At 43.3% G+C, this 27,004-nt stretch overlaps 1 protein-coding gene across 2 annotated transcripts in view; it reads left to right on the top strand.

Moving 5' to 3' along the window:
• The first annotated feature begins 387 nt into the window (after nt 1-387).
• The window catches only part of LOC138954359 (uncharacterized), a 34,932-nt gene continuing 8,315 nt past the window's right edge, over nt 388-27,004 (top strand). The window contains exons 1-10 of one of the 2 annotated variants that reach the window (XM_070326226.1): nt 388-730; nt 11,547-12,565; nt 14,789-14,932; nt 15,490-15,638; nt 17,107-17,276; nt 17,790-18,456; nt 20,383-20,481; nt 22,301-22,591; nt 23,713-23,929; nt 26,136-26,315. In XM_070326226.1, coding sequence (XP_070182327.1) covers nt 12,172-12,565; nt 14,789-14,932; nt 15,490-15,638; nt 17,107-17,276; nt 17,790-18,456; nt 20,383-20,481; nt 22,301-22,591; nt 23,713-23,929; nt 26,136-26,315 — 2,311 coding nt within the window. In that variant the 5' untranslated portion in view covers nt 388-730; nt 11,547-12,171. Of the gene's footprint in view, nt 731-9,452; nt 9,611-11,546; nt 12,566-14,788; nt 14,933-15,489; nt 15,639-17,106; nt 17,277-17,789; nt 18,457-20,382; nt 20,482-22,300; nt 22,592-23,712; nt 23,930-26,135; nt 26,316-27,004 lie in introns of those variants that run through there. The other variant, XM_070326225.1, reaches the window with a different exon arrangement.

Here is a 27,004-nt window from a genome sequence, read left to right as displayed (position 1 = left end):
AACCTTGAATGGTTGAAAACGACGTTAAACACCAAAATAAAGAAAGAAAGTAAAGAAAGAAAGGAATGGACCTACCCCATGTAAAAGCATGGCTTGATCTGAGACAGTGAGCCGAACAGGTTTCACTGGAAAGATTTTGCTTTTACCCACGTTGAGGGGGGGGGGGGGGGTGGGACGGGGACGGGGGTGGGGGTGGGGAGGGGGCTGTGTCTCTAACTATGGAAAATTGCCGAAAATTGTACGGCCATTTCGGCAAAATTGAAAATCCTATCAATACGCCTCAGCATGTGTTCAAGTGTAGGGATGCTCTTTTACCACGTTGGACACATGTGTACGTGATAGTGTACACGAGGAAGAAAGTTAGCTTTAAACCTTTGTCCTGTAGGAGAACGCCTTCTCTCTCTCCCTCTTGCCCAGCAGTTCCGAGCCGACCTTTATACCAAATATTGACACAGAGCAGTTCGATCCAGACAGTACCAGTTTAGACTGGATTCGTCTGGTTACAGAGAATGTGATACCTGCGCCATAAATCTGGTTATCAGCCGCTGGTTGATCCACTTTATCATTGTGTGTGTTGTGGGGGCTTTTCAAGATGACGACAGGGCCCGTACACAAGTACTCTTTCACCTGTTTCAGATCACGAGCGTTCTGATAACGGCCTTGATGTTAAGGGGTCGATTGGGTGGAACTGGGGCCGTGTCATTTTGAAGTTTGTAGCTCCGATGTAAAGGTAAAACAATTAAATCAGACATGTTGGTAAGAGGACCTTTGGAGCTTGGTGACCGATAAAAACTGTTGAATCAGTATTCCTTTGCGACCTTGTGCACTCTAGCCCAAAACAAGAGACAATCTCTGCATGTACAAGTCCCCGCCCTGATATGGCCCTTCGTGGTCGGCTGGGCGTTAAAGCCATATGTACTCGATGACTATACACGCTAATTGCTTTACCAACAGCTGGAGACAGACTAAATTAAGTTCCCTGCAAAATATTGTGGTCTAGGACCCCTTAAATGTTGAGATATTTGAATTTTCATTTTGATCTGGATCGTCCTATTTATAGATTTGGCAACACATGTAACGTTGATGCACGGGAGAGAACACCGCGGCTTTGTTGACATCCTCACTTTTTCAGAGGCTAGAACAAGCTGTAATGCATGTATTATGGTCCGCGCATGGTGACGTATCGTCATTATATGGTCTTATGGTGCGTTTGACATCGATTGTGGGCAAACTACACTTTGTAAACACGGGAGTGCGTTAGTATGCCTTTAAGCAAACAAACAAACAAAAAATGTACAAGTCCTACTTCTTTTGACACAAACGCTGCTATCAAGTTTTATTCTTCTTCCATTCATTTTATTTCAAACTTTATGATCTCTTTGCTGACAAATTCGAGTCGCTTCATCCCAGTGGAAAGCTACCAGCAACAGGAGTCGCGCTACCCAGCTAGGTGAGGTGTGTTTAGGTGTAATCAGCCATCAGCACGTCTGGCGGAATGACCGAAGTGTTGTACATGCTATGACGATGGCACTGTTCTCAACATTGGGACAGGGGCGGGGATGTAGCTCAGTCGGTAGCGCGCTGGATTTGTATCCAGTTGGCCGCTGTCAGCGTGAGTTCGTCCCCACGTTCGGCGAGAGATTTATTTCTCAGAGTCAACTTTGTGTGCAGACTCTCCTCGGTGTCCGAACACCTCCGTGTGTACACGCAAGCACAAGACCAAGTGTGTAATCCATGTCAGAGTTCGGTGGGTTATAAAAACACGAAAATACCCAGCATGCTTCCTCCGAAAACGGCGTATGGCTGCCTAAATGGCGGGGTAAAAAACGGTCATACACGTAAAATTCCACTCGCGCAAAAAATACGAGTGTACGTGGGAGTTTCAGCCCACGAACGCAGAAGAAGAAGAAGAAGAACATTGGGACAGTCTGAGTCATCACGTGATGTTGACCTGTGCCCGTCCTGGCCTGGCTTCGAACCCGTGACCAATGGATCACAAGTCAAGTGCTTTGCCAACTGTTATATTATGAAGTCTTATATCGCGCGCGTATCTCCAGACTCGGACTCAAGGCGCAGGGATCTATTTATGCCGTGTGAGATGGAATTTTTTACACAATACATCACGCATTCACATCGACCAGCAGATCGCAGCCATTTCGGCGCATATCCTACTTTTCACGGCCTATTATTCCAAGTCACACGGGTATTTTGGTGGACATTTTTTATCTATGCCTATACAATTTTGCCAGGAAAGACCCTTTTGTCAATCGTGGGATCTTTAACGTGCACACCCCAATGTAGTGAACACGACTGAGCTACCAGAACCCCCAACTTGACGGAAGGTCCAGTAAAGGTCTTGAACCGGTTTCAAGTTTGCTGGATTGCACCCTCCTTCCCAACTAAGTATGTTTTATAATTATGGAAATAATAATCTTCTTGATGTAAGTCGTCGGAATGAAGCCTTTTCGTTCGAAAGCGTTGAGAGTGTTATAAGCTTTGCCGGACCGCAAAAGCGTTCGTTTGAGACGATTGATTATCTGCATTACTTCAAACTGATCGACATGTCCGGAAATGAGTGTGACATAGTCCAAATACACGTTTTATCTCCCCGCGGTCAGTCCCGTTTTTGGCTCACGTAAGTGTAGCCTATGCGATGGTAAACTTTGTCTGTCTGTGCGTGCGTGCGTGCGTGCGTATGTATGTGTGTATGTCTGTGGTAGAAACTTTAACATTTTTGGCTAAACACCGAAATACTCATTTCACGTGGTTAATTTTCAAGCACCATCTTCAAATTATTGAAGCAATGATCAACATTGTGTCGGCATGTGTGTAGTTAAAGCGTGTATCCAAAGAAAACGGGTGGTGGGGGGTTTTGAAGGGGTACAAGCAGTTGACTGATTTGTGTCGTGTTTGGCATGGAGACGGCAGGTCAGGTGTCAAGATCAGGTCAGGGGTCGCGCGAAGGATTGTGGTCCAGTTCTCACCTCGCCGATTCGCCGGGGAAGACGATTTCATGTTGTTCGGTTTCTAAGCTCCAGAAAAGTAAATAAAGAAGATACCAAAGGGAGATTTCCTACAATTTGATCTGCACAGCGTGTTTCCAATGTCCACGCGAGGAAGAGCTGTCGAAAGCGCGGCAGTCAGTGTCGATCTTGCAGCCGTATCCCGGTAAGTTCAGAGACAGACTGTCTAGTGTCTCCCACTCTGATAACGTGTCACCTACTGTTAATCCGTTTTGTTTTAATTTCTTTTTATTTCAGCAGACACGGCTGTCAAACACAGTGCTAGGCAGTCACCTCTAGTGAAATGAGTTGATCTAGTCTTAAGTACTTTGCAACAACTTCCTTGAGTGACGTGAAAGACAGTTTTTGAATGCTAGATCTGTATCGCGTTTCATTCCAGACTCGATCCTCTCTTTGATTGTAGATCTACTGTTTGCTGTTTACGCACTATCATATATGATTCGCTATGTAACGTTTGGTAAGCTTACCTTGCAACAGCTTTCTTGTCTTTGTTGGCATTTCTGGCTGTGTTGACCGTCAGAATTATTTTAAGAACCAGGCGAGTTGATATGATGCGTTAGTTTTAACTGTGTGTGTGTGTGTGTGTGTGTGTGTGTGTGTGTGTGTGTGTGTGTGTGTGTGTGTTTGTGTGTGTGTGTGTGTTACGGAGTGAGTGAGTTTGTGTTATGTTACTGTTTGTTGATTTCTTACGGGAGCCTTGAAGGCTTCGCCTCTTGTTAGAAGTAGGTATAAATTATGCGAATACACAATGTTTATACTTAGCCGACTTTTTCCTACTTGGCTGAAAATGTCTGTCAGCATTATCACAACAGCAAATTGCCACACTGATCAGAGATCCCAACCTTGAACTACTTTCCCTTTTGAAAGCGCGTTTGAATCGTGCGTTCTGATTGGTCCAGTGTGGGGGTGTGGCAGATGACCGAGTTGTCTGTATTTCACCGTTGTGGTTGTGTCTGATTGTACAGGTTCGTCTTTGATCATCCTGTTGGTCGAGTCATGTGGGGGTATTACGATCACATGGCTGGGTGTATAATTAAGCGAGCATTTAAAGGGGAAGTTCACGAATTGAGGGTTCTTTGACTCTGCTGAACGGGGCATTACAGGGATGGCCAAATATCAACATTTTAACTCGCCAGCCGGGCGAGTAACTTCAATAAAAGTCAATATTGCTATTTCATACGTAACGTGGATTTCCATTTGTCAATTGGGCAAAACTGAGCTCATTGTAAAAGTGATATCGACGACATTTTCGTCGATATCAGTTTTGATATCGACGACCTCTTTATTGCTTCCCCACTTCAAAAACAAAAACACCTACATTTAAAAACAAACAAATATATATGAAAATGTAATGATCCCAGAATTTAGTTGAGCAAGTGACTAAAGACTTTTTGAAAGAAAAGACATTTTTAAATACTGAAAAGTACAAGAAAAGAGTGAACAAAAAGAAATAATAATCAGAGGGAGGGATATGGAACAGCCAAAACTGAGACAAATACTTTTGTAATTTCTTTACAGTAAATACAAAATGTCCAGAGAATTAGCAATATATCTAACATTGACTGACTGTGTGATGATATCTTCTGCTATTGGTCTGTTTCGACAGTGATATCAAAATCTCGACCTCCAGTCTCGATTTTGATATCACTGTCTCAACAGACCATAGCAGAAGATATCATCACACAGTCCGTCAATATTGGGTACTAGCCCACCAGAAATGTTGCTGGCCCGGTACATACCACAGTTGCTGCATCTGCGGTGTTATTATGGCTTTGAAACTCGATATGACAACCAAAATAGTCGCATTTGACCAGAAGTTTCACTGGCCAGCCGGGCGAGTTGCCAGGCGGTTTCTACTAGCCGGCCCGGAGGATGTTTAACTCGCCCCTGGTGATCGGGCGGACGATTTGGCCATCCCTGCATTAGTTCTAGGCCATCTCGGTGAGCTGGTTTTATAAGTCGATCCCGAACAGTGATCATGCTTCCTTCATTTATACAGACGCCTGTTTTTTCTGTCTCTGTCTCTCTGCATGTTTCTGTCTCTGTCTCTCTGCATGTTTCTGTATATTTAACCTATTTTTGTTTGTTTGTTTGTTTGTTTGCTTAACGCCCAGCCGACCACGAAGGGCCATATCAGGGCGGTGCTGCTTTGACATATAACGTGCGCCACACACAAGACAGAAGTCGCAGCACAGGCTTCGTGTCTCACCCAGTCACATTATTCTGACACCGGACCAACCAGTCCTAGCACTAATCCCATAATGCCAGACGCCAGGCGGAGCAGCCACTAGATTGCCAATTTTAAAGTCTTAGGTATGACCCGGCCGGGGTTCGAACCCACGACCTCCCGATCACGGGGCGGACGCCTTACCACTAGGCCAACCGTGCCGGTATTACTCAATATTGACGGACTGTGTGATGATATCTTCTGCTATGGTCTGTTGAGACAGTGATATCAAAATCGAGACCGGAGGTCGAGATTTTGATATCACTGTCGAAACAGACCAATAGCAGAAGATATTATCACACAGTCAGTCAATGTTAGATATATTGCTAATTCTTCAGACATTTTGTATTTACTGTAAAGAAATTACAAAAGTATTTGTCTCAGTTTTGGCCGTTCCATATCCCTCCCTCTGATTATTATTTCTTTTTGTTCACTCTTTTCTTGTACTTTTCAGTATTTAAAAATGTCTTTTCTTTCAAAAAGTCTTTAGTCACTTGCTCAACTAAATTCTGGGAGTTACATTTTCAGATATATTTGTTTGTTTTTAAATTTAGGTGTTTTTGTTTTTGAAGTGGGGAAGCAATAAAGAGGTCGTCGATATCAAAACTGATATCGACGGAAATGTTGTCGATATCACTTTTGCACTGAGCTCAGTTTTGCCCAATTGACCAATGGAAATCCACGTAACATATGAAATAGCAATATATTTAACCTATTGACTGCCTGGCTTTCTGTCTATGTCTCTCTCTCTGCCTGTCTGTCTGTCTGTCTGTCTCTCTCTCTGCCTCTGTGTCTGTCTGCATGTCTGTCTGTCTGTCTGTCTGTCTGTCTGTCTGTCTCTCTCTCTCTCTCTCTCTCTCTCTCTCTCTCACTGAGTCTCTCTCTCTCTCTCTCTCTCTCTCTCTCTCTCTCTCTCTCTCTCTCTCTTTCTCGTTCGTTCTCTCTGCTGTGTAGGCTTATGTCTCTGAGCTCAATACTGTGGCTTTTTACATTTAGTCAAGTTTTGACTAAATGTTTTAACGTAGAGGGGGGAATCGAGACGAGGGTCGTGGTGTATGTGTGTCTGTGTGTCTGTGTGTGTGTGTAGAGCGATTCAGACTAAACTACTGGACCGATCTTTATGAAATTTGACATGAGAGTTCCTGGGTATAAAATGCCCAGACATTTTGTTCATTTTTTCGATAAATGTCTTTTATGACGTCATATCCGGCTTTTCGTGAAAGTTGAGGCGGCACTGTCACGCTCTCATTTTTCAACCAAATTGGTTGAAATTTTGGTCAAGTAATCTTCGACGAAGCCCGGACTTCGGTATTGCATTTCAGCTTGGTGGCTTAAAAATTAATTGATGACTTTGGTCATTAAAAATCTGAAAATTGTAAAAAAAATATTTATAAAACGATCCAAATTTACGTTAATCTTATTCCCCATCATTTTCTGATTCCAAAAACATATACATATGTTATATTTGGATTAAAAACAAGCTCTGAAAATTAAAAATATAAAAATTATTATCAAAATTAAATTGTCCAAATCAATTTAAAAACACTTTCATCTTATTCCTTGTCGGTTCCTGATTCCAAAAACATATAGATATGATATGTTTGGATTACAAACACGCTCAGAAAGTTAAAACGAAGAGTGGTACAGAAAAGCGTGCTATCCTTCTCAGCGCAAGTACTACCCCGCTCTTCTTGTCAATTTCACTGCCTTTGCCGTGCGCGGTGGACTGACGATGCTACGAGTATACGGTCTTGCTGCGTTGCATTGCGTTCAGTTTCATTCTGTGAGTTCGACAGCTACTTGACTAAATGTTGTATTTTCGCCTTACGCGACTTGTTGTTTGTTACTGTGTGTCAGTTCACGCCGAGCCCACGATTTATCGTTCCCCCCACAAGATTTATAGTCATACCGTGCTGATGACAAACTCCCATATTTCCACAATAAAGCCGCATACATTTGGAGTTCACTGTGAGTTCGTTCAGGGAGGAAACCTTGTGAGACCAAGGTCACTTGGAGTGCAAATAGACTGTTGTTGACCTACTGATTCAGTCACAACGTGCAGAAATCGCTCAAAACCGCAATGCGCATTATATAACGGCGGTTCTTTCCTCTTTTCTGCTGAATCGCACACACACACACACACACGCAGAGAGAGAGAGAGAGAGAGAGAGAGAGAGAGAGAGAGAGAGAGAGAGAGAGAGAGAGAGAGACTGAGAGAGAGAGATAGAGAGAGACCGAGACCGAGAGAGAGAGACCGAGAGAGGCCGAGAGAGAGAGAGAGACCGAGAGAGAGACCGTGAGACAGAGACCGTGAGAGAGAGAGAGACCGAGAGAGAGAGAGAGACAGAGAGAGAGAGAGAGAGAGAGAGAGAGAGAAAGAGAAAGAGAATGTGTAGAGGGGGAGAGAGACAGAGAGTCTGAGTGAGAGGGAGAGAGAGACATAGACCGAGAGACAGAGAGAGACAGAGAGAGAGAGATAGAGAGAGAGACCGAGAGAGAGAGAGAGAGAGAGAGAGAGAGACCGAGAGACAGAGAGAGACAGAGAGAGAGAGATAGAGAGAGAGAGAGACCAAGAGAGAGAGAGAGAGACAGACAGACAGACAGACACCGAGAGACAGACAAACAAAGTGAGAGGGAGAGAGAGGGGGGGACCAAAGCAAGAGAGAGAGCCCATATTTCTGTCACAACGTGCAAAGAAACTGATCGTCTTTTGTTTAATGATATTAACAGATACTGACTTTGACAACACACAATGTGTGTGTGTGTGTGTGTGTGTGTGTGTGTGTGTGTGTGTGTGTGTGTGTGTGTGTGTGTGCGTGTGTGTGTGCGTGTGTGCGATATATGCAATTTGCATAGGTGTGAGGATAACATGTTGACCCGCACAATTCTGAGTGGAGAAACCACATAATTGTTTTTCTAGCAACGCTGCATTTTGTATGTGTTAGTTTGTTTGTTTGTTTGAGTTCCGTTGTTTGTGTGTGACCTTACACTTAAGACAACCAGAATAATTAACATACATTTTTCGCAGTGCGGCTGAGTTCAAGGCTATTCAAGAGGAAGCAAATCTTCATTACACCCCCGGTATAGGGGTGTGTATAGGATTCGGTCCATGTGTTTGTTTGTTTGTTTGTGTTCGCATATAGATCTCAAGAATGAACGGACCGATCGTCACCAAACTTGGTCAACAGGTTCTATACATTCCTGAGACGGTCCTTACAAAAATTGGGACCAGTCAAACACACGGTTAGGGAGTTATTGGTGGATTAAAATTATACAAGGACTTATAGAGGGACATCTTAACGGTCAAAGGGAAATAACCATTCTCACTCAGTCACTGCCACCAACTGAGAAGGTTATTTCCCTTTGACGGGGGTGTTTTTCCTACCTCGGAGGAATTTCTTGTTTTTGTTGCAGAATAGAGTAGCTTAATACGTGTGAAATAGCGTGTGCGAGCTAATAGCAGACACGTTGTACAACATTTTGAAAGGAAGAGGTAGACAAACAGGAAAAGATAGATATTAATCATTTAAAGAAACCAAAAAAAGTGTTTGTATGACACATGGAAACCAGTTACTATACACGTACATGTGCAAGAAATCAAAACGCCTTACAGCAAAGGATCTAAGAAATAAGAGCTCTTATTAATATAGACAACAAGAGAAGGTAAGAGCTATGGGGAAACAGTCTCCTGGAACTTTAGAAAATATGAAGCATTGAAATAAACAAACGCCTTGCACCATCACTTTTTCGCACTCTTTTCGAAGGTTGCAGCAGTTGTTAGAGCTATTGAACAAATTATTGTTTTTGTTGTTGTTGTTGTTGGTACACATGCGGCAATTGGTAGGAATTAAGTCAGCAGGCCTTGTTTATCTCACATAAACTCCACACTAACTATTATCCCCTCCCCTCCAAAGTACTGCTGATCGAACTTTGGACCCCTTTTCCACTCATTCTGGAGTTTATTTTGGCTGCCGTCTGGCTAACGTCCTCTTCGGTCCTACCTATTGCTGCATGTGTTGGGGCAATCCAATCCATGCAGTCAATCAGGCTGACTCACTTTGTCAAGCAATGTCTCTTTAAACAGCGGATTTTCCCAAAGCAGACAGTATCGCTCGCTCTACACGCCCACACAAAGGGATCACCAAGTTCAGTCTGCCCTCGTCACAGTGCAGGTATAAATGACACATCCTGCATAACTCTATACAGTAAGCTATACTATATGAGGTTTAGCAGTTTTGAGTCGACTTTCATCCGGATTTGCTGTTGTGTTTATTACAAAGTGAGGGCGTACTCGGTCCTGAAGTAATTTGCTTACCTCTTCTTCTCAGAAAAGGATAAGTGTGCTTGAATAAAACAAAAGGTAGGCAGTTTTGAATCGAGTCTTAGCTATTTATGCTGCTTGCGTTTATTACAAGAACGTTCGCGATTGTGAAGCATTTTGCTCACCGCGTATTCCTAGAAAAGACATTTCCTGGTAAGTTCGGTGTGAAGTGAAAAACATAACTGTCAGCTGTCATTCTAACTGAAGTGTTTTTCGAAGGACGAAATTATTTTTCCGATAAATATTTCAAACAAACATTGAGACATAGCTTTTAGTTTCACCATCACACTTTGCTTGTCTCTGTTTTATTTCTTGATTTTTTTCTGAAAGAGGAGTTTGGGGGGCCGTCTCTGGTTCGAATCCGGGCCGGGACGGACACGGGTCAACTTTATGTGCAGACCCGGAGACGGTATCCATCTCCCACCCCCGTGTCACCACAATGGCACGTTAAAGATCTTGGTCATTCTACCATAAGTGCAGATGGCTGATACCACCTAAACACGCAAACATCAAAAAGCCGTGAGGGCGTAAAACTCGAATCGTATAAACCAATTCATGTCCAATATAGGCAATTAAGACCTGACGGACAATAAGCCCCTTAAAATTAACTTTTAGAGGAGTAAGAACGTTTTGCTTTTTCCTTGATTTGTTGTTACTGTTGTTTCTAATAAGTTGTTTTTGATCTTTTGAGATTTGTGAAAACCCCCAGTGATTTGTACGTTTCTTTCATCGTCTTTCAACGCCGCTGTAAGTTTATTCTGTTCGAATTTTCTGCAGGTACATTTTATCTCAGCATTGCTTGAAATATGGCTGTCGCATTAACCGGCACGGTTGGCCTAGTGGTTAGGCGTCCGCCCCGTGATCGGGAGGTCGTGGGTTCGAACCCCGGCCGGGTCATACCTAAGACTTTAAAATTGGCAATCTAGTGGCTGCTCCGCCTGGCGTCTGGCATTATGGGGTTAGTGCTAGGACTGGTTGGTCCGGTGTCAGAATAATGTGACTGGGTGAGACATGAAGCCTGTGCTGCGACTTCTGTCTTGTGTGTGGCGCACGTTATATGTCAAAGCAGCACCGCCCTGATATGGCCCTTCGTGGTCGGCTGGGCGTTAAGCAAACAAACAAACAAACAAAATGGCTGTCGCATTAGTTGGGTCTTGTCAGTTATGATGTTCACTCGTTGCTTATTGAAGCATGGTTTACTTTCATCCATCATTTTACTTAGGCCTAAAAAAAAAAAAATAGGTGTGGTTACGGTAACCCGACCTACCCTATTTTTTAGGGGCCGACCCTATAACTTTTTATTACATTTGTTAAAAAAAACAAAAAACAAAAAAACAAAACCGAGTGCAGAAAACGCAATGAAAGCGAAAGCGCTCGAGTCGCACACTTATTTCCCTCCTGTCAAGTAGGTTTAATTTGTACACATTAGAAAAAAAAGTTAAAAAAAAAGAAAAGTGATTGCCTACCTTCCTGCCCTATTTATTTTGGTTATGTGACTGTAACCACACCTTTTTTTTGGCCTTATCTAGGTAATTTTACTTTCTTTGTCATTTTACTTTCTTTGTCATTTTACTTATCTTTGTCATTTTACTTATCTTTGTCATTTTACTTATCTTTGTAATTTTCACTAATCTGTCATTTTTCTCTCTCAAAACTTTCAGTCATACATATCACCTTCAATAATTGGTTTACCTTTTGACGCTCAGTCAGCGTTTACAGTAATGTTTTTAACGACCTTCACCTCGGCAAAGTACACTCATTTTCAAAACCTCTCATAGGCGTTACCCTGAATATCTCGTACAAACATTTCTTAAAGCATCCAACGTAAGTTCAGTTAATAGGGTGTTTTTCTTAACCCATGCAGCAGTGGAAGTAACTTATTTTCTAAGGGAAGAGTACACACGTCACCCAAACACTTAGAAGTATCACCCTCCAGAATATCCAATTAATAGTATGCATTTGTGTCGTGTTTCAGATGCCTCAGCAGACCACACAATGGAAGAGCTGGGCAAACGCAGACGAGAACCTACCTGAACACTGCTGAGAGAAACGCCTGTGACTGAAGTGTTGTGGATATTCAAAACACTTCACTCCCTTCGCCCTTGGTAGAAAAGACACTTATAAACTGTTGCGTAGCTGCAGAGATAGCTCTACTTGAAGAAAACTCCGCTTGGTGTGCAAATAGTAAGAATTTGTTGCAGTGCTGAGTTGTGAAATTGAGGATTTTAATTACACACAACTGCCTGCACAACTATTCTGACAAGAGCTGAGCTCTTAAGTGTGTGACGTGTTTTGTGTTAATGTGTGGTATGATATATATGTTTCTCAATATTTTCACGTAAAAGATATCATTTTTGTATCTCATTTGATCTCAACGTATTCTCGTGCTTTGACTTGACATTGCTTGTGTGATCGGAGTGCATCGTTCTGAACGGAAAGACTTCACGAACAAACTTATAACACGCGAACATACACTTTTGGACGACACTAGTGGGCAAAATTGACTTAAAATACTCAATACACAGAATCTCACTTATCTTAAAAAGAGAACGAATCTCCTCAAGGACGAAACAGAATAAAAGAAAAAAAGGAAAATCAAAATGGCACCGGAAGATAGAACCAAGACTAGTACCACCAACCAAAACGGGGTCACCACTTCCGCTCTTCCAAGAAACGGATATCCCCGCAAATCATCAGCCCCGCCACCAACGACAACAACGACGACGACATGGTCAGACAAACCGGACAGACAGCGACATGGATCCGGCCAATCTACGGTCAGCGTAGAGAGCATAGAAAACTATATCCCAACACCTCCCGATGGGGGGTATGGATGGGTTATCGTCATGGCTTCGCTCGTCTGCAATATGATCGTGGACGGCATTGGATATTCGTTCGGTGTGTTTCTGATGGAGTTTACTGACTACTTCAAGGAAACCAAGAGTAAGGTGTCCCTCGTGGGATCGCTGCTTTGTGGTATCTACCTCATTGCTGGTAAGTGATTTTTCTGACGTTCAGTTAATTTTTTTTATCTCAATATTTGGAATTTCGGTTCGCTTCCTTCTTTCCAGAGAGAGAGAGAGAGAGAGAGAGAGAGAGAGAGAGACAGAGACAGAGACAGAGAGGAAGGGGAACTAGGATATAATTATGTACTGAAACGACAGACAGACAGGCAGACAGACAGACGGAGAGAGTTAACTGATAGTTCGTGTCTCTTTCATAAGCGTCGAAAGAAATTCGATCGACAATCACTGAATCAGTGACTTCCTTTGACTATATTATGCAAACCACGCTGACGTTTTCTAGACATGGAGTAAGAACTGTAAGTTTATACCATTTGATCCTAAAGGAGATAAAAAACGCTGGCGCTGGACCCGAGTACTCTTCAGACTGGCTCGCTCCCCCAGTATGAAAGTTTTTGTCTTGTGCACGTGGATTTAAAAAGAAAAAAAATTATTTTACACAATTAAAAAAAATTATTAGAGTAAAATAAAACATTAAAACGTTCATAATAAACAAGAATTTAAAAAAAAATAAAAAAATAAAAAAATAGACCGCCCATGCCGGGAATCGAACCCGGATCACTTGGATTTAAAAAAAAAATTTAAAAAAATGTTTTTTTTTTTTTACACAATTAAAAAAATTATTAGAGTGAAATAAAACATTAAAACGTTCATAAAAAAACAATAGTAAACAAGAATTAAAAAAAAAAAAAAAAAAAAATAGACCGCCCATGCCGGGAATCGAACCCGGATCACTTTGGCCATAGACGGACGTGCTACGACAACTTTACTATAGTTGTGCGCCTTGAATCACTGTGTGTATCTGTCGCTCTCTCTCTTTCAGTCTCACCGAGACCAAGCACTGTATTGTAGTTTCTTTGCTGAGACCAAATGCGGCTGGCTTGCAAATCATGCTTTTTTCGTCACTCCGTGACGTGTTCGGTTGAGGCCGCTCAAGTCTCCCCTTTAGTTCAGGCTGTTCGCAAAGCGACCAGCCTCCCACAGCAAAAACTCCCCCCGTTAAGAGTCGTTTTGGTGGAATATTTCGCATTTAGGTCCCAGGTAACATTATGAAGTTTTTATACGATCAATCGGACCTATTATCAAGTTAGTGTATCAACTTTTGAACGAACTGCGCCCAGTAGTTTCCCAGCAATAAGCTGTTAAGTCGAGACAGACAGACAGACAGACACACACACAATTAAAGTCTGCTGGACCCTAGTACTGCGTACTCGGGGATAAAGAGATAGTTTTGAGTTAAGAGCTCTTTTAATTCAAACTGCTTTTGACTCATCACGAGAGGAAATTCAAGACGACAGTTTACGAAAGAGACCGCCATGTTTGCTCAGATGTGCATTTTAACATCTTCCAGAAAAGCTCTTTGGAACGTTGATACTAGCAAGTGTGTTTTTTCCTGCAACACTTTATTGTTCAAGCTTGCAAAATTCACGACACTGTAAAATAAATTGAAGAGAAATGATGCAAAAGAAACAAAAATATCTGTCCGTGCGCAGCCAGACACAGACAAAGTGACGTCGCCAAGCAATGTCAATTTCAGCGTGACACCCGAGCTCACCTCGTGAAACTGACAAGGCCGCAGAGATTGCTATCGTTAGCACGTGCTCCCCGATATTTTTGTTTTGACCGCAATGTGCGTGTGTTTGTGGCTGTGGTTGTGTGTGTATCAGTGTGTGTGTGTGTTTGCGTACGTGCGTGCGTGTGTGTGTGTGTGTGTCTTTTTAGGTTTAGTGCGTCCCGGAACCCCCTCCACAAATGCCTAGTGCGTGTTTTCGGCTTCTCGTTCGTATAGGACGCGGGGACGCGCACTTTGGGGAGTCCTGCATATTCCTACAATAACGCCAGATTCCTTCTAAGATTTAAAACATTGCTGCGCAGTTGTTTTCGAAGCCAAAGGTGAGCAATACGACCAGAGCAGACTTGACAGATGGCAGTTGCACCCAATACGCTAACGACTGCGGTAGCCTAAAAGAAACAATTGAAGCGCGTGTATGGTTTACATAGTGCTAACTTTAGCCACGCAAGAGACCTGTATGCGTCATAAAATGTTGTAGAAGGCCCTACAAAGTGTGTTTCATCGTGTTTTTATGACTTTTTCGTGAAAAGCTTTACTCATTCTGTAAACCTCCTGTGAGGCGGAGTGGGGCTTTAATCAATGTCCAATACAGATTTGACACATGTGATGTGATATTGACAGGTCCAGTGGTGAGCGCGATGGTCAACAAGTTTGGGTGTCGTCCGGTGACAGTGGCGGGCAGTGTGATAGCCGGTGTGGCCTTCTTGCTGAGTACCATGGCGCCCTCCATTGACATCCTCATCGTCAGTTACGGTGTGATTGGAGGTGAGTTTCAGTGTCTGTTTACACTGCCACGTTGTCTGCCTTACGATATTGTTGTCATCTATGGTGTGTTTGGTTCTCTGTCTGTGTCTGTCTATATGTGTGTGTCTGTCTGTCTGTCTGTCTGTCTCTCTCTCTCTCTCTCTCTCTCTCCTTTCTCTGTCTCCTCTCCTTTCTCGGTCTCCTCTCTCTCTCTCTCTCTCTCTCTCTCTCTCTCTCTCTCTCTCTCAGTCTCTCTCTCCTTTCACTGTCTCCTCTCTCTCTCTCTCTCTCTCTCTCTCTCTCTCTCAGTCTCTCTCTCCTTTCTCTGTCTCCTCTCTCTCTCTCTCTCTCTCTCTCTCTCTCTCTCTCTCTCTCTCTCTCTCTCTCTCTCTCTCTCTCTCTCTCTCTCTCTCACGCGCGCGCTGTATTCTTTATTGTATTTGTAGATCCTGCGAAGGCTTCATTGTTTTCGCATACATTTAATACATTATATTTCTTCACCTTCAAAAGTCAAAGAAAGATGACTGCAGTTTAATGACAGATGACCTTTGATGTTAAACTGCTGTTTTGTTCCCCAGGTTTTGGCCTAGGAATGATGTACCTGCCGTCTATCGTCAGTGTGGGGTACTACTTTGAGAAGAAACGTGCGCTGGCCACAGGTATCGCGGTCTGCGGCTCTGGTATCGGCACCTTCATCTTTGCTCCGCTCTCCGAGTATCTCTTAGAGGTAAGTCAAGTGCATAGCTTTTGCAACCTTGTAGACAATATCTTGAAGGTGATGACATGTTTGGCTGTCTTTCATTAGTAGACGTGATCGTATAACGTCTGCAAAGTCTTTATCCAATGCTTCGACGTTGACAGTGGACGTTTAACCCTTTCGCTGCCAATCAAAACTTGGGTATGTGCATTCCTGACTGCCAGGGAATATTGGAGTTTGGGGTGTAATAATTCACACACAAAAATCTAGCTCCAAACTGGCAGTAGGTAGGTAAGTAAAACCTATGTTGTTTTTAAAGGAAATTGAACCAAGAATCTGTTTTTAGTGTCTAATCATGGAAATGATAATTAGTTTGGCTTATAATGATGTTTAAATATGAACTTTTGAAAAATCAGTCCGGCGCATCTTCCGGTGCCTGTGGATCAAACACAGGTGGCTGTTTTGCTGGCTCCAAGAAAGGATTATAATCACTGTCATCTACCTGTTTCCAACGAATTGTCCGAAAGAAGATCTCCCCCTTCCCCTGTCAGTATCCATAATCATTTGCACCGCCTGTAGCGTCAGTCCGGCTTTGATTTTCCCTACTAGGGCCCGGTCGACTGTCACCGTTAGCCATTTTGACGAGTCGAGATTTCTCTCCCATACCCTGTCGACAAGGCCGAAAACAGCCTTCAAACGCAAAACCGCGTCACCATTTATGTTTATTCATGAGAATGAGGTATCCTACCAAGCCATTGGCTGCTATTTGTGTGTCAGCAGTGACGTAGCATTTCTGGAAAATCCCGGAACGGAGAAGACGGGTTTACCCGTCCTAAGGCGCTGCGGCTGCACAAGCGTATGACTGGTATACCCGTCATAAGGCAGTCAAGTGGTTAAAAACTGCAACGTTGTTTGAATAATGACTGAACAATTTCTAAACTGTTGGTCTCTCCTTAAGAAATGTTTTACATTTACCGGGTAAGAGGTGGAGGGGTGGGGGGGGGGACCTATTGGAAACCAGGCTCCCACAGGCTCCCTCCCCCCCCCCCCCCCCCCCTCAGATATCAAGCCCTGAGTTACATGCAACTGGTATATTTTATTACACGGTGGTACATGATAAGGCATTCGAATGATTGATTAATTGATTGATTTTACAGACACACAGTCAAGCTTGTAATTTCTCTTTTAGAGATGAATAAAGATTATTGTATTGTATTGTATTATTGTATTGTATTGTATTCATTGTAAACGTCTCAGACTGAGTCAAATTAAATTGACACAAAAACCAAAACACGGCGCATGGGAATGAAGAGTGCTTTGGGCTGGTCTATAGGGCGTACTCTCATCGCATGCACCACTTTACACACAAATCAACCAGTCCCACGTGTACTAACGCCTACACTGCCAGACTGTGACTCTCATCGCATGCACCACTTTACACACAAATCAACCAGTCCCACGTGTACTAACGCCTACACTGCCAGACTGTGACTTTCAGGAGCTGGACTGGAAGAACGCCCTGCTGGTCATATCGGGCATCACGCTTAACGGGGCGGTGGCCGGCATGCTGATGAGACCCCTCGAGCCCTCCAAGAAGAAGAAGCCTCGGCCTCGCGCCAAGAACCTGCTCGACAGGATCAAGGAACAGGCCAAAGGCAACAGAGGAAGGTTGGTTGTTTGCATTTTTTTGTATCGTCCTCATAGCCCTAATGGCTATCCGAGAAGACCGAGACGAAGCAACAACAACACAAAAAACTTGATTAAATGTAAACACGAAAAAGAATGAGAAGAGTTTTTCTCGGCAAAGAACCTGTATTAAAGAGTCAAAGAACATGGCGGGAACGCAACAAAGGAAGATGAGAAACACACGCACAGCCACACACACGCATGCACGCACGCACGCACGCACACACACACACACACACACACACACACACACACACGTACACACACACACACACACACAGCTCTTAATTAACAAAGTGGATTTCAAGTTACCTGATGTGGCATGGCTGTAAACATAACTGATAATTATGATGATGATAGTTACTTCCGATAGTTTTCTAATGACACGGCTATGTACACGTCATCACAGAACAAAACAAAGGCGACGCGCAGAGAAAGGTAAAACCGAGCACAGGTTTTGAACTACTCAAACATTGTCAATCCCTTTCCCCACAGGACCATCTCAGAAACGAGCGCCTACGCCTACTCAGTACGCGACACCAACGCCGTCTTGGAAAAGGTGATGGAAGCCAAACTGCTTCGAGAGGGAAGATTGCAAGAAGACGACTCCGAGCTCGGTTCAATGCCCAGCATCTTCATCGTACGCCAGCAAAGCCGCAAAAACTCCATGAGCGGCCACTCCAGAGTCCACAAACTCTCGTTCTCAGACAGAGGAGAAATGACAGGTCACCTGGGCAGCCCCATGAGCAGCGTGCCCAGAATCGTCGTCCAAGATGGACCCGAGCCCCAGCCCCCTAGCTCGCTAGTCACGAGCGCTCTCGCGAGACTTTCCGAGGCAGACAACTCTCCTGACAAGGACTGGGTGGAGGATACTTTGATCGAGGAAGATGAAGTCATGGAGGATGACGTCACAGGAAATGACGCCAAAAGCAAACCCCGGTCTGAGGAAACCTCGCCGAAACCCAGCGAAGACGTGGCGTCGACGTCGGACGAGACTTTCAACGACGCGGAGTCTGGGACGCTAGGGGAGGGAACCAATACTGAGAAGTCGGAGTTCTTCACTCCCCCCACCTCCCCTGCCGACACCTCCTCCCCCTCCTCCCCCGAGAAAGAGAACCACGAGGTGAACACCAGTCCTGGCAAGCGAATGAGTGTCCCTGAGGTAAGCTATTTCATTTTCATTCTCCTTGCTTATTGTCCCATAGCTGGGTCGCTTACTCCCATTGGAAAGCTAGCATCATGATCATTGCTTTGTAACTGTCTAATTTTATATGTGTTAGAAATGTTCAATTTGTATGCCAAATTCTTTTTGTAAAGCGGCCTGAGACTGCTATCTGGCGGTGGAAAGCGCTATGGAAGAAATAACTTTGTTGTTGTTGTGTTAAAGGTCCTTGTCTAAATTTTTATACCGAAATCGACATTTGACCATTAAAATGCAGAGTCTATTATCTACAATTATCAACAATACACCCCCTTTCGATCAGGAAAGACGAAGCCAGTGTAGCCGTTTGAAAATTCATTGTAGTATTCCAGCGTAGTACTCATAGTAGGATATCCTTATTTGGAAAATGCCAAGCGCAAAACTCCTCTCAAATCCCGTGCATTTCGTGCGTTTAAAAAAAAAGCGTGGACAGCGCTCCAGTGTCAAACTGTTGCTGCACTTGTTTGGGCGTGGCTATAAGCATAGTGACATGAATTTGATTGGTCAGTATTTTTAGGCAAAGCACATGTTCTCAGCAAACAGAAAACAAAATATTGGAAGCGTGAGTCACGCTACCCAAAAATACAATCTTTTTTTTACATATATTTTTTTTCTATTACTTTTTTCCCCATGGTTCATTCATCATCTGACATAACTTTTTAGCGAAATCTCACCATAAGATTATTGAAAAAAAGCAAAAATTAATGTAGACGACACTGCGGACTTCCTGGCAGCCACTGGTCTGAGGATTTAGCACGGCCATCAACATCGAACGCAGAAGAAGAAGAAGAAGAAGAAGAAATGTATCAATCAATCAATCAATGAGGCTTATATCGCGCATATTCCGTGGGTACAGTTCTAGGCGCTCTGCAGTGATGCCGTGTGAGATGAAATTTTATACGGCCAGTAGATTGCAGCCATTTCGGCGCATATTTACCTTTCACGGCCTATTACTCCAAGTCACACGGGTATGGGTAGACAATTATCAACTGTGCCTAAGCAATTTTGCCAGGAAAGACCCTTTTGTCAATCGTGGGATCTTTAACGTGCACACCCAATGTAGTGTACACGGGGGGAGGGTTCGGACACCGAAGAGAGTCTGCATGTGCACAAAGTTGACTCTGAAATAAATTTCTGCCGAACCTGGGATCGAACTCACGCTGACAGCGGCCAACTGAATACAAATCCAGCGCGCTACCAACTGAGCTATATCCCCGCCCCCATGTAGACGACCACTTTTAAATATTATTAGCAAGGGAGTCGCACAACACAAATGTGTGCGTGTTTACGTGTAATCAGCCACTTGTACTGTTGGTGGAATGATCAAGATCTTGTACGCGCCACATTGTGACACGGGGGTGGGACATGGAAACCGTCTCTGGGTCTGCACATGAAGTTGACCTGTGTCAGGGATGGAGTAAAGAAATGGAGATGTCAGTTTAAGTCGAAGGATGCTCCGACTCCTAAAAAGCCCGGACAAATATGTGATGGCGGAAATGATCGGTTACCTGATAAGGAACGCATCTTTAACTGTTAACGATACATGAACCAAATCTCAACGGGTTCTTTCAAAGCAAAGAAGAAAAACTCACTACGGAAAGTTGTTGCATTTTCCCGTGGAAACCAATATGCCAGCGTGATATATATTGAATTTCTGATATTGAATATTAAACTATTTGCATTCTAGTGTGTGGCATGCTTTCCCCCGAAATCGCCTGAATGGCGGGGTGAAATCGGTCATACACGTAAACATGCACTCGTGCAAAAACATGAGTGAACGTGGGAGTGTCAGCCCATGAACGAAGAAGAAGAAGAAGAAGAGCGGCGTGTGGCATATCTTTATTGTGGAAATACAGGGAATTGAAATGTGTGTGATTCGTATTGCAGGTGAGCAAGTACATGGTCCATCCAACCAGAGGCTATGGCAACGGCAGTGTCCCATCCAACATCCATTACCACGTGCATGAAATCGCTCCGCTCCTCGAGGTACATTTCCTTAGCATATATGACCACGTTATGTCCCAAATTGTCGCTATCAACAATTTCTTATCAACAAAAAGTCTTTTTGTTGTGTGAGTATTGTGAGAAAAAGAAAGAAAAAGAAATGGTAAACACTGAAACACAAAAAGTATAAAAACATAATAAGCAAACTTAGAACAACATTGGCAAACTGTAAAAAAAAAGAAAGAAAGAAAAAAGTCTTCTATGATGATGTAAAACATCCACTTGACATATGTCTAGACGGTGGGAGATTACTCAGCGATACGCAGAGGCCACAGGCTCTTGTCGAAGGGACTACAGGGGATGGGAGATAAGAGGTTGATCAGATTGTATTGCAATATTGTAAGTAACGAAAAAAACCAGCCTCGAAATATGATTAGTATACACATGAGAGATACAGAAGAAATACGCAAGCGAACAGACCGTATCGAATAATAAATCAAAGCTTCACAAAGGACACAACCTTATTTCAAGTTTCTGAACAAAATATCTAACTTTTTAAGAAAGCAAAATTTTGTCTCACAACGAGTTGCATTGCTAGCAACACGTCCAGATTAAACACTGCATGCCACAACACAAGCCGTTCCGATCTTATTGTCCTTGCTGGTCAAAAACTCGCAAAGCAAGAGAACCTTAAAACAAGTCGCGTAAGGCGAAAATACAATATTTAGTCAAGTAGCTGTCGAACTCACAGAATGAAACTGAACACAATGCCATTTTTCAGCAAGACCGTATACTCGTAGCATCGTCAGTCCACCGCTCATGGCAAAGGCAGTGAAATTGACAAGAAGAGCGGGGTAGTAGTTGCGCTAAGAAGGATAGCACGCTTTTCTGTACCTCTCTTTGTTTTAACTTTCTGAGCGTGTTTTTAATCCAAACATATCATATCTATATGTTTTTGGAATCAGGAACCGACAAGGAATAAGATGAAAGTGTTTTTAAATTGATTTGGACAATTTAATTTTGATAATAATTTTTATATATTTAATTTTCAGAGCTTGTTTTTAATCCAAATATAACATATTTATATGTTTTTGGAATCAGCAAATGATGGAGAATAAGATAAATGTAAATTTGGATCGTTTTATAAATTTTTATTTTTTTTTACAATTTTCAGATTTTTAATGACCAAAGTCATTAATTAATGTTTAAGCCACCAAGCTGAAATGCAATACCGAAGTCCGGGCTTCGTCGAAGATTACTTGACCAAAATTTCAACCAATTTGGTTGAAAAATGAGGGCGTGACAGTGCCGCCTCAACTTTCACGAAAAGCCGGATATGACGTCATCAAAGACATTTATCAAAAAAAAAGAAAAAAACGTTCGGGGATTTCATACCCAGGAACTCTCATGTCAAATTTCATAAAGATCAGTCCAGTAGTTTAGTCTGAATCGCTCTACACACACACACACACACACAGACACACACACAGACACACACACGCACATACACCACGACCCTCGTTTCGATTCCCCCTCGATGTTAAAATATTTAGTCAAAACTTGACTAAATATAAAAAGAAGGAAATAAGAAGGAAAGTGGCTTGTTCATTTCAATGCGAGCTATTCTCTCAGGTGTCAGGAGAATGGCTCCAGATAACTCTCACTAACGCTATTACACATGTCGTATGCATTTAGAGAGCTTATTTCCCTTTGTTTATGAGATATTTGCATTGCTACTAACAGTCAGAGATTAAAAAGTGAACACGCCGGAATATGAACCGTTTCGATATTTTTTTCTTGCTGGCCAAAAACTCTAAAATCAAAATTAACCTTAGTAAACCACCCGCATTTTTTGTCCCAGGTTCCCAAATCTCACAGCAAGAGGACTCTGGTGACCCTGGGCAGCAGCGACAAGAACATCTGGAGGCTGAAGACCCTGCAGGCAGCCGCCAAGAACCCGGGCCACTCCATGCACTCGCTCAGCGTCTCCAAGAAGGACCTGGCCCGGCCCCTGTACCGCAAGGACATCTTCTACAGCGGCAGTGTCCTCAACATCCCGCAGTTCCAGTCCCAGCCCGACATGAAGAGCTACATCACCAGCATCACCACCATTCCTGGAGAGATGGCGATGATCTCTGGAGGCGAGCCCAAAGTAAGTCACTAAGCTTCAGCAAAAAGCATAATTAACAGAAGGTGACGGGATGGGGGGAGGGGGGCGAAAGGGAGGGGGGTGAGAGGCAGTGGCAGTGTGCTCAACATCCCCCAGTTTCAGCCCCAGCCTGACATGAAGAGTTACATTTCTGGGGAGATGGTGATGGTGTCTGTTGTGTCTGGTGGCGAGTCTAACGTAAGTTCATCATTGACAATTCCCCACATAGATATAGGTATAGCAAGGCATGAGGAGAAAGGGGGGGGGGGTGGTGCCCGGAAAATACCACTTTAGAAAAAGCCCAGCCTGACAGGTAAGTTCATCATTGACCATTCCCCAGATAGATAAAGGTAAAGCTAGCAAGGAATGGAGATAAAGGGAGGAGTGGGGTGGTGCCCGGAAAACTACACTTTAAAATAAAAATCCCAGCCTGACATGAAGAGCTGCATAACCGACACCACCACCATTCCTGTGGAGATTGCTTTGGTTTTTGTTGACAAGTGTGAGGTAAGACGAGAAGTTACAACTGTTTGACAGAAAGCATCAAAAGAGGTGAGGGGAAATGGGGAGGCTTCTACATTGCTGGAGTCTTCAGTATCTACCTATCTATCTATCTATCTATCTATCTATCTATCTATCTATCTATCTATCTATCTATCTATCTATCTATCTATATATCCCTCTGTTTACGCGAATGTCTGTCTGTCTGTCTGTCTGTCTGTTAAATCTATCTATGTATCTATCTACACGACTATATGTCTGTCCAGAGCATATGTTATGAATCTCTCTCTCTCTCTCTCTCTCTCTCTCTCTCTCTCTCTCTCTCATCATTCTCTCTCTCTCTCCGCCTCCCCCCCTCTCTGTCTCCATACAGATAAATTGACGATTGACAAATACATATATATATAAACACATCAACACAGATACAACAAACTAAGATAGACACCAAGATCGACACAGACTACCAAGCTACTCGGTCACACCCTCCCAGTCTATCATCGACACAGACTACCAAGCTACTCGGTCACACCCTCCCAGTCTATCATCGACACAGACTACCAAGCTACTCGGTCACACCCTCCCAGTCTATCATCGACACATGTCTTTCTCAACTCCCCCCACAGGTATGGCAGTGCCTCTCATGCTTCCCACAAAGCGTCAAGGACACCCTGCAGGAGATGCTGGACTTTTCCTTGCTGAAGGACCCCGGCTTTCTCCTCATCTGTTTCGGCAACATCCTGGCCTTCCTGGGTTTTTACGTCCCCTTTGTCTTCTGCATAGACTTTGCCGTCAACATGGGCATCGACAAAAAGCAAGCTGCTTTCCTCATTTCTATCATTGGTAAGTTTGTTTTGTTTGTTGGTTTGCTTAACGCCCAGCCGACCACGAAGGGCCATATCAGGGCGGTGCTGCTTTGACAGTATAACGTGCGCCACACACAAGACAGAAGTCGCAGCACAGGCTTCATGTCTCACCCAGTCACATTATTCTGACACCGGACCAACCAGTCCTAGCACTAACCCCATAATGCCAGACGCCAGGCGGAGCAGCCACTAGATTGCCAATTTTAAAGTCTTAGGTATGACCCGGCCGGGGTTCGAACCCACGACCTCCCGATCACGGGGCGGACGCCTTACCACTAGGCCAACCGTGCCGGTCATTGGTAAGTCCAGCCCTAACAGTGGCACGTATGTTACTCGCCATGGCGAGTAGAAACATGTAACTGGCGAGTAGAAAAGTTCATCTACTCGCCAAATGCGAGTACAGTTGCTGAGACAAATCTGGTTGGTTTGGCGAGTCAAATTTGCTCTCTGGCGAGCAGATTTTGAGAAGCACTCGCCAAAGGCTTGTGCACCATTTTTTTTTGGACTTTCGGGGGTGAAGTCGCTCATTTGGTTTTGTGTATGATGGTGTTTTATCGTCGAAAGGAACTGAGCGGTGTTCTGTGTAACTACAATGGAGGAATAGAGCAGATGTTTGAAGAATTTGTTTTACAGCCCGTGTTTGGAAATGCTTGGTCGGGTTTGTTAGGGTGGAGAAAGGAGTGAATATCCTTGGCAGCTACTTTTCTCTCTTTTTTTTATCGGTAAGTCGCTCATTTGGTTTTGTGTATGATGGTGTGCTAGCGCCGAAAGGAACTGAGCGGTGATCTCTGTAATTTCAATGGATTAGAGAAGATGTTCGGACTGAGAATTGATTAAGGAAACAAGTCGATCTTGGTGACCAGGGCCAGTCAGCAAGAGTGAAGGTTATAGATTTAAGTCCGTCATAACTCCGCTCTCAATACAATTGATCTCGTATTAATGTCTCTAAGCTCGACTCCTGCACTCCTGCACACCGGACCTGGTCACTACAACAGTGATAATTTATAGTCACCAAACAACAATACTCTGACAAAGGGGAACAACCGCTGTACATTGCTCCATGCATTTGCAACATAATGATTGCTTCCCCTTGAGATCGTTTTCTTCAGTTTTGTTCAAATTGTCATCCTTTGTATGTTATGATGTTTTATTGATTGTTTGACTTAATTCTTCCAGCAGTCAAGGTGTTGCGGATGAAAGCTGTTTGTTCATTTCAATGCTCGTTCTCTCAGGTACTAGGGGTGATGTGCACAAAAATTGTCCAGCTGGAGTCGAGCAAGCTGCCAGGATGTAATGGTTGAATTCACAAGTTCAAGTCTCATAAATGTCAACTAGTCCGACCGGAAGGGCGCAGTGGCGTAGTGGTAAGACATCGGCCTCCTAATCGGAAGGTCGTGAGTTGAAATCCCGGCCGCGGCCGCCTGGTGGGTTCAGGGTGGAGATTTTTCCGATCTCCAAACTCAACTTATGTGCAGACCTGCTAGTGCCTTAACCCCCTTCGTGTGTACACAAGCACAAGACCAAGTGCGCATGAAAAAGATCCTGTAATCCATGTCAGAGTGCAATGGGTTATAGAAACACGAAAATACCCAGCATGCCTCCCCCGAAATCGGCGAATGCTGCCTGAATGGCGGGGTAAAAACGGTCATACACGTAAAAATCCACTCGTGATAAAACATGAGTGAAAGTGGGAGTTTGAGCCCATGAACGCAGAAGAAGAACTACCGACCCGGCGGTTGGTTCCCACTCAGTTGGACACTTTCTCGTGCACTTCAGCCCACTAGGACTCTCGCTTACAGTTTGTAGAGCGCTTTCCTCCTATTTTGTCTTAGGCCAACAACAACAAAATAGTCTGTTTAAGGTATCCCGACCGACCCTATTTTTTCGCGCGACCCTAGACTTTTTTTGGGCATTTGGGGGAGGAAAAAAAAAGTCTGTTTTTGGGCAAAATAACTTAAAAATATGTTTTTTTAGAAGAAAAAAAAAGTCTGTTTTTTGGCAAAATAACTTAAAAATATGGTTTTTTTAGAAGAAAAAAAAATCCCTACCTACCGACCATATTTTTTTTGCCTATGTTACCGTAAACAGACTATTTTTTGTGTGCCTTATAAATGTCCTTTAGCTTTATGTGTTCGCTGTTTTGCAGCTAGTTCTTATGCAGTTACACTTGTGTCTGTCTGCAGGAATAGCCAACACCATTGGCCGAGTGGTGACTGGGTGGCTGGCTGACCTGAGGAAGATAGACAGTCTGGACATTACCTATGTGTCCATCTTTATCTGCGGGGTGTCCACCGCTATGTTCCCCTTCTGCACCTCCTATGCCCTACTTTGTTTTAATGCCTGCATCTTCGGACTTTGTGTTGGTAAGTCTGTTCATTTGGTTTTGTAAACGTCTATAATTGTGCTTTATAAACGTCACTTAATTTTGTTCTGTAAACGTCCATTAATTTTGTTCTGTAAACGTCCATTAATTTTGTTTTGTAAACGTCCATTAATTCGTTTTTGTAAATGTCTATAATTTTGCTTTGTAAACGTTCATAATTTTTGTTTTGTAAACGTCCATAATTAATTTGGTTTTGTAAACGTCCATTGAATTTGTTTTGTAAACGTCGATTCATTTTGCTTTGTAAACGTCCATAATTTTGTTTTGTACATTTGCGTCCGTTCATTTTTCTTTGAGTGAGAATTCATGTATGGAGCAGATCACAACTGTAAATAATATAACAAGTTGCGTAAGGCGAAATTACTACATTTAGTCAAGCTGTGGAACTCACAGAATGAAACTGAACGCACTACATTTTTTCACCAAGACCGCATACTCGTAGTTTCGTCAGTCCACCACTCGCGGCAAAGGCAATGAAATCGACAAGCCGGAATAGTGCGGTAATGGTCGAGCTGTGCAGCATAGCACGCTTTTCTGTACCTCTCTCCGTTTTAACTTTTTGAGCGTGTTTTTAATCCAAACATATCATATCTATATGTTTTTGGAATCAGGAACGGACAAGGAATAAGATGAAATTGTTTTTAAATCATAATTTTTATATTTTTAATT

The sequence above is a fragment of the Littorina saxatilis genome, unplaced genomic scaffold (assembly GCF_037325665.1).
Source record: "Littorina saxatilis isolate snail1 unplaced genomic scaffold, US_GU_Lsax_2.0 scaffold_984, whole genome shotgun sequence".
Classification (NCBI taxonomy): Eukaryota; Metazoa; Mollusca; class Gastropoda; order Littorinimorpha; family Littorinidae; genus Littorina; species Littorina saxatilis.
Note: the sequence above shows the minus strand (reverse complement) of the source record. Positions and strands in the feature narration are given on the sequence as shown.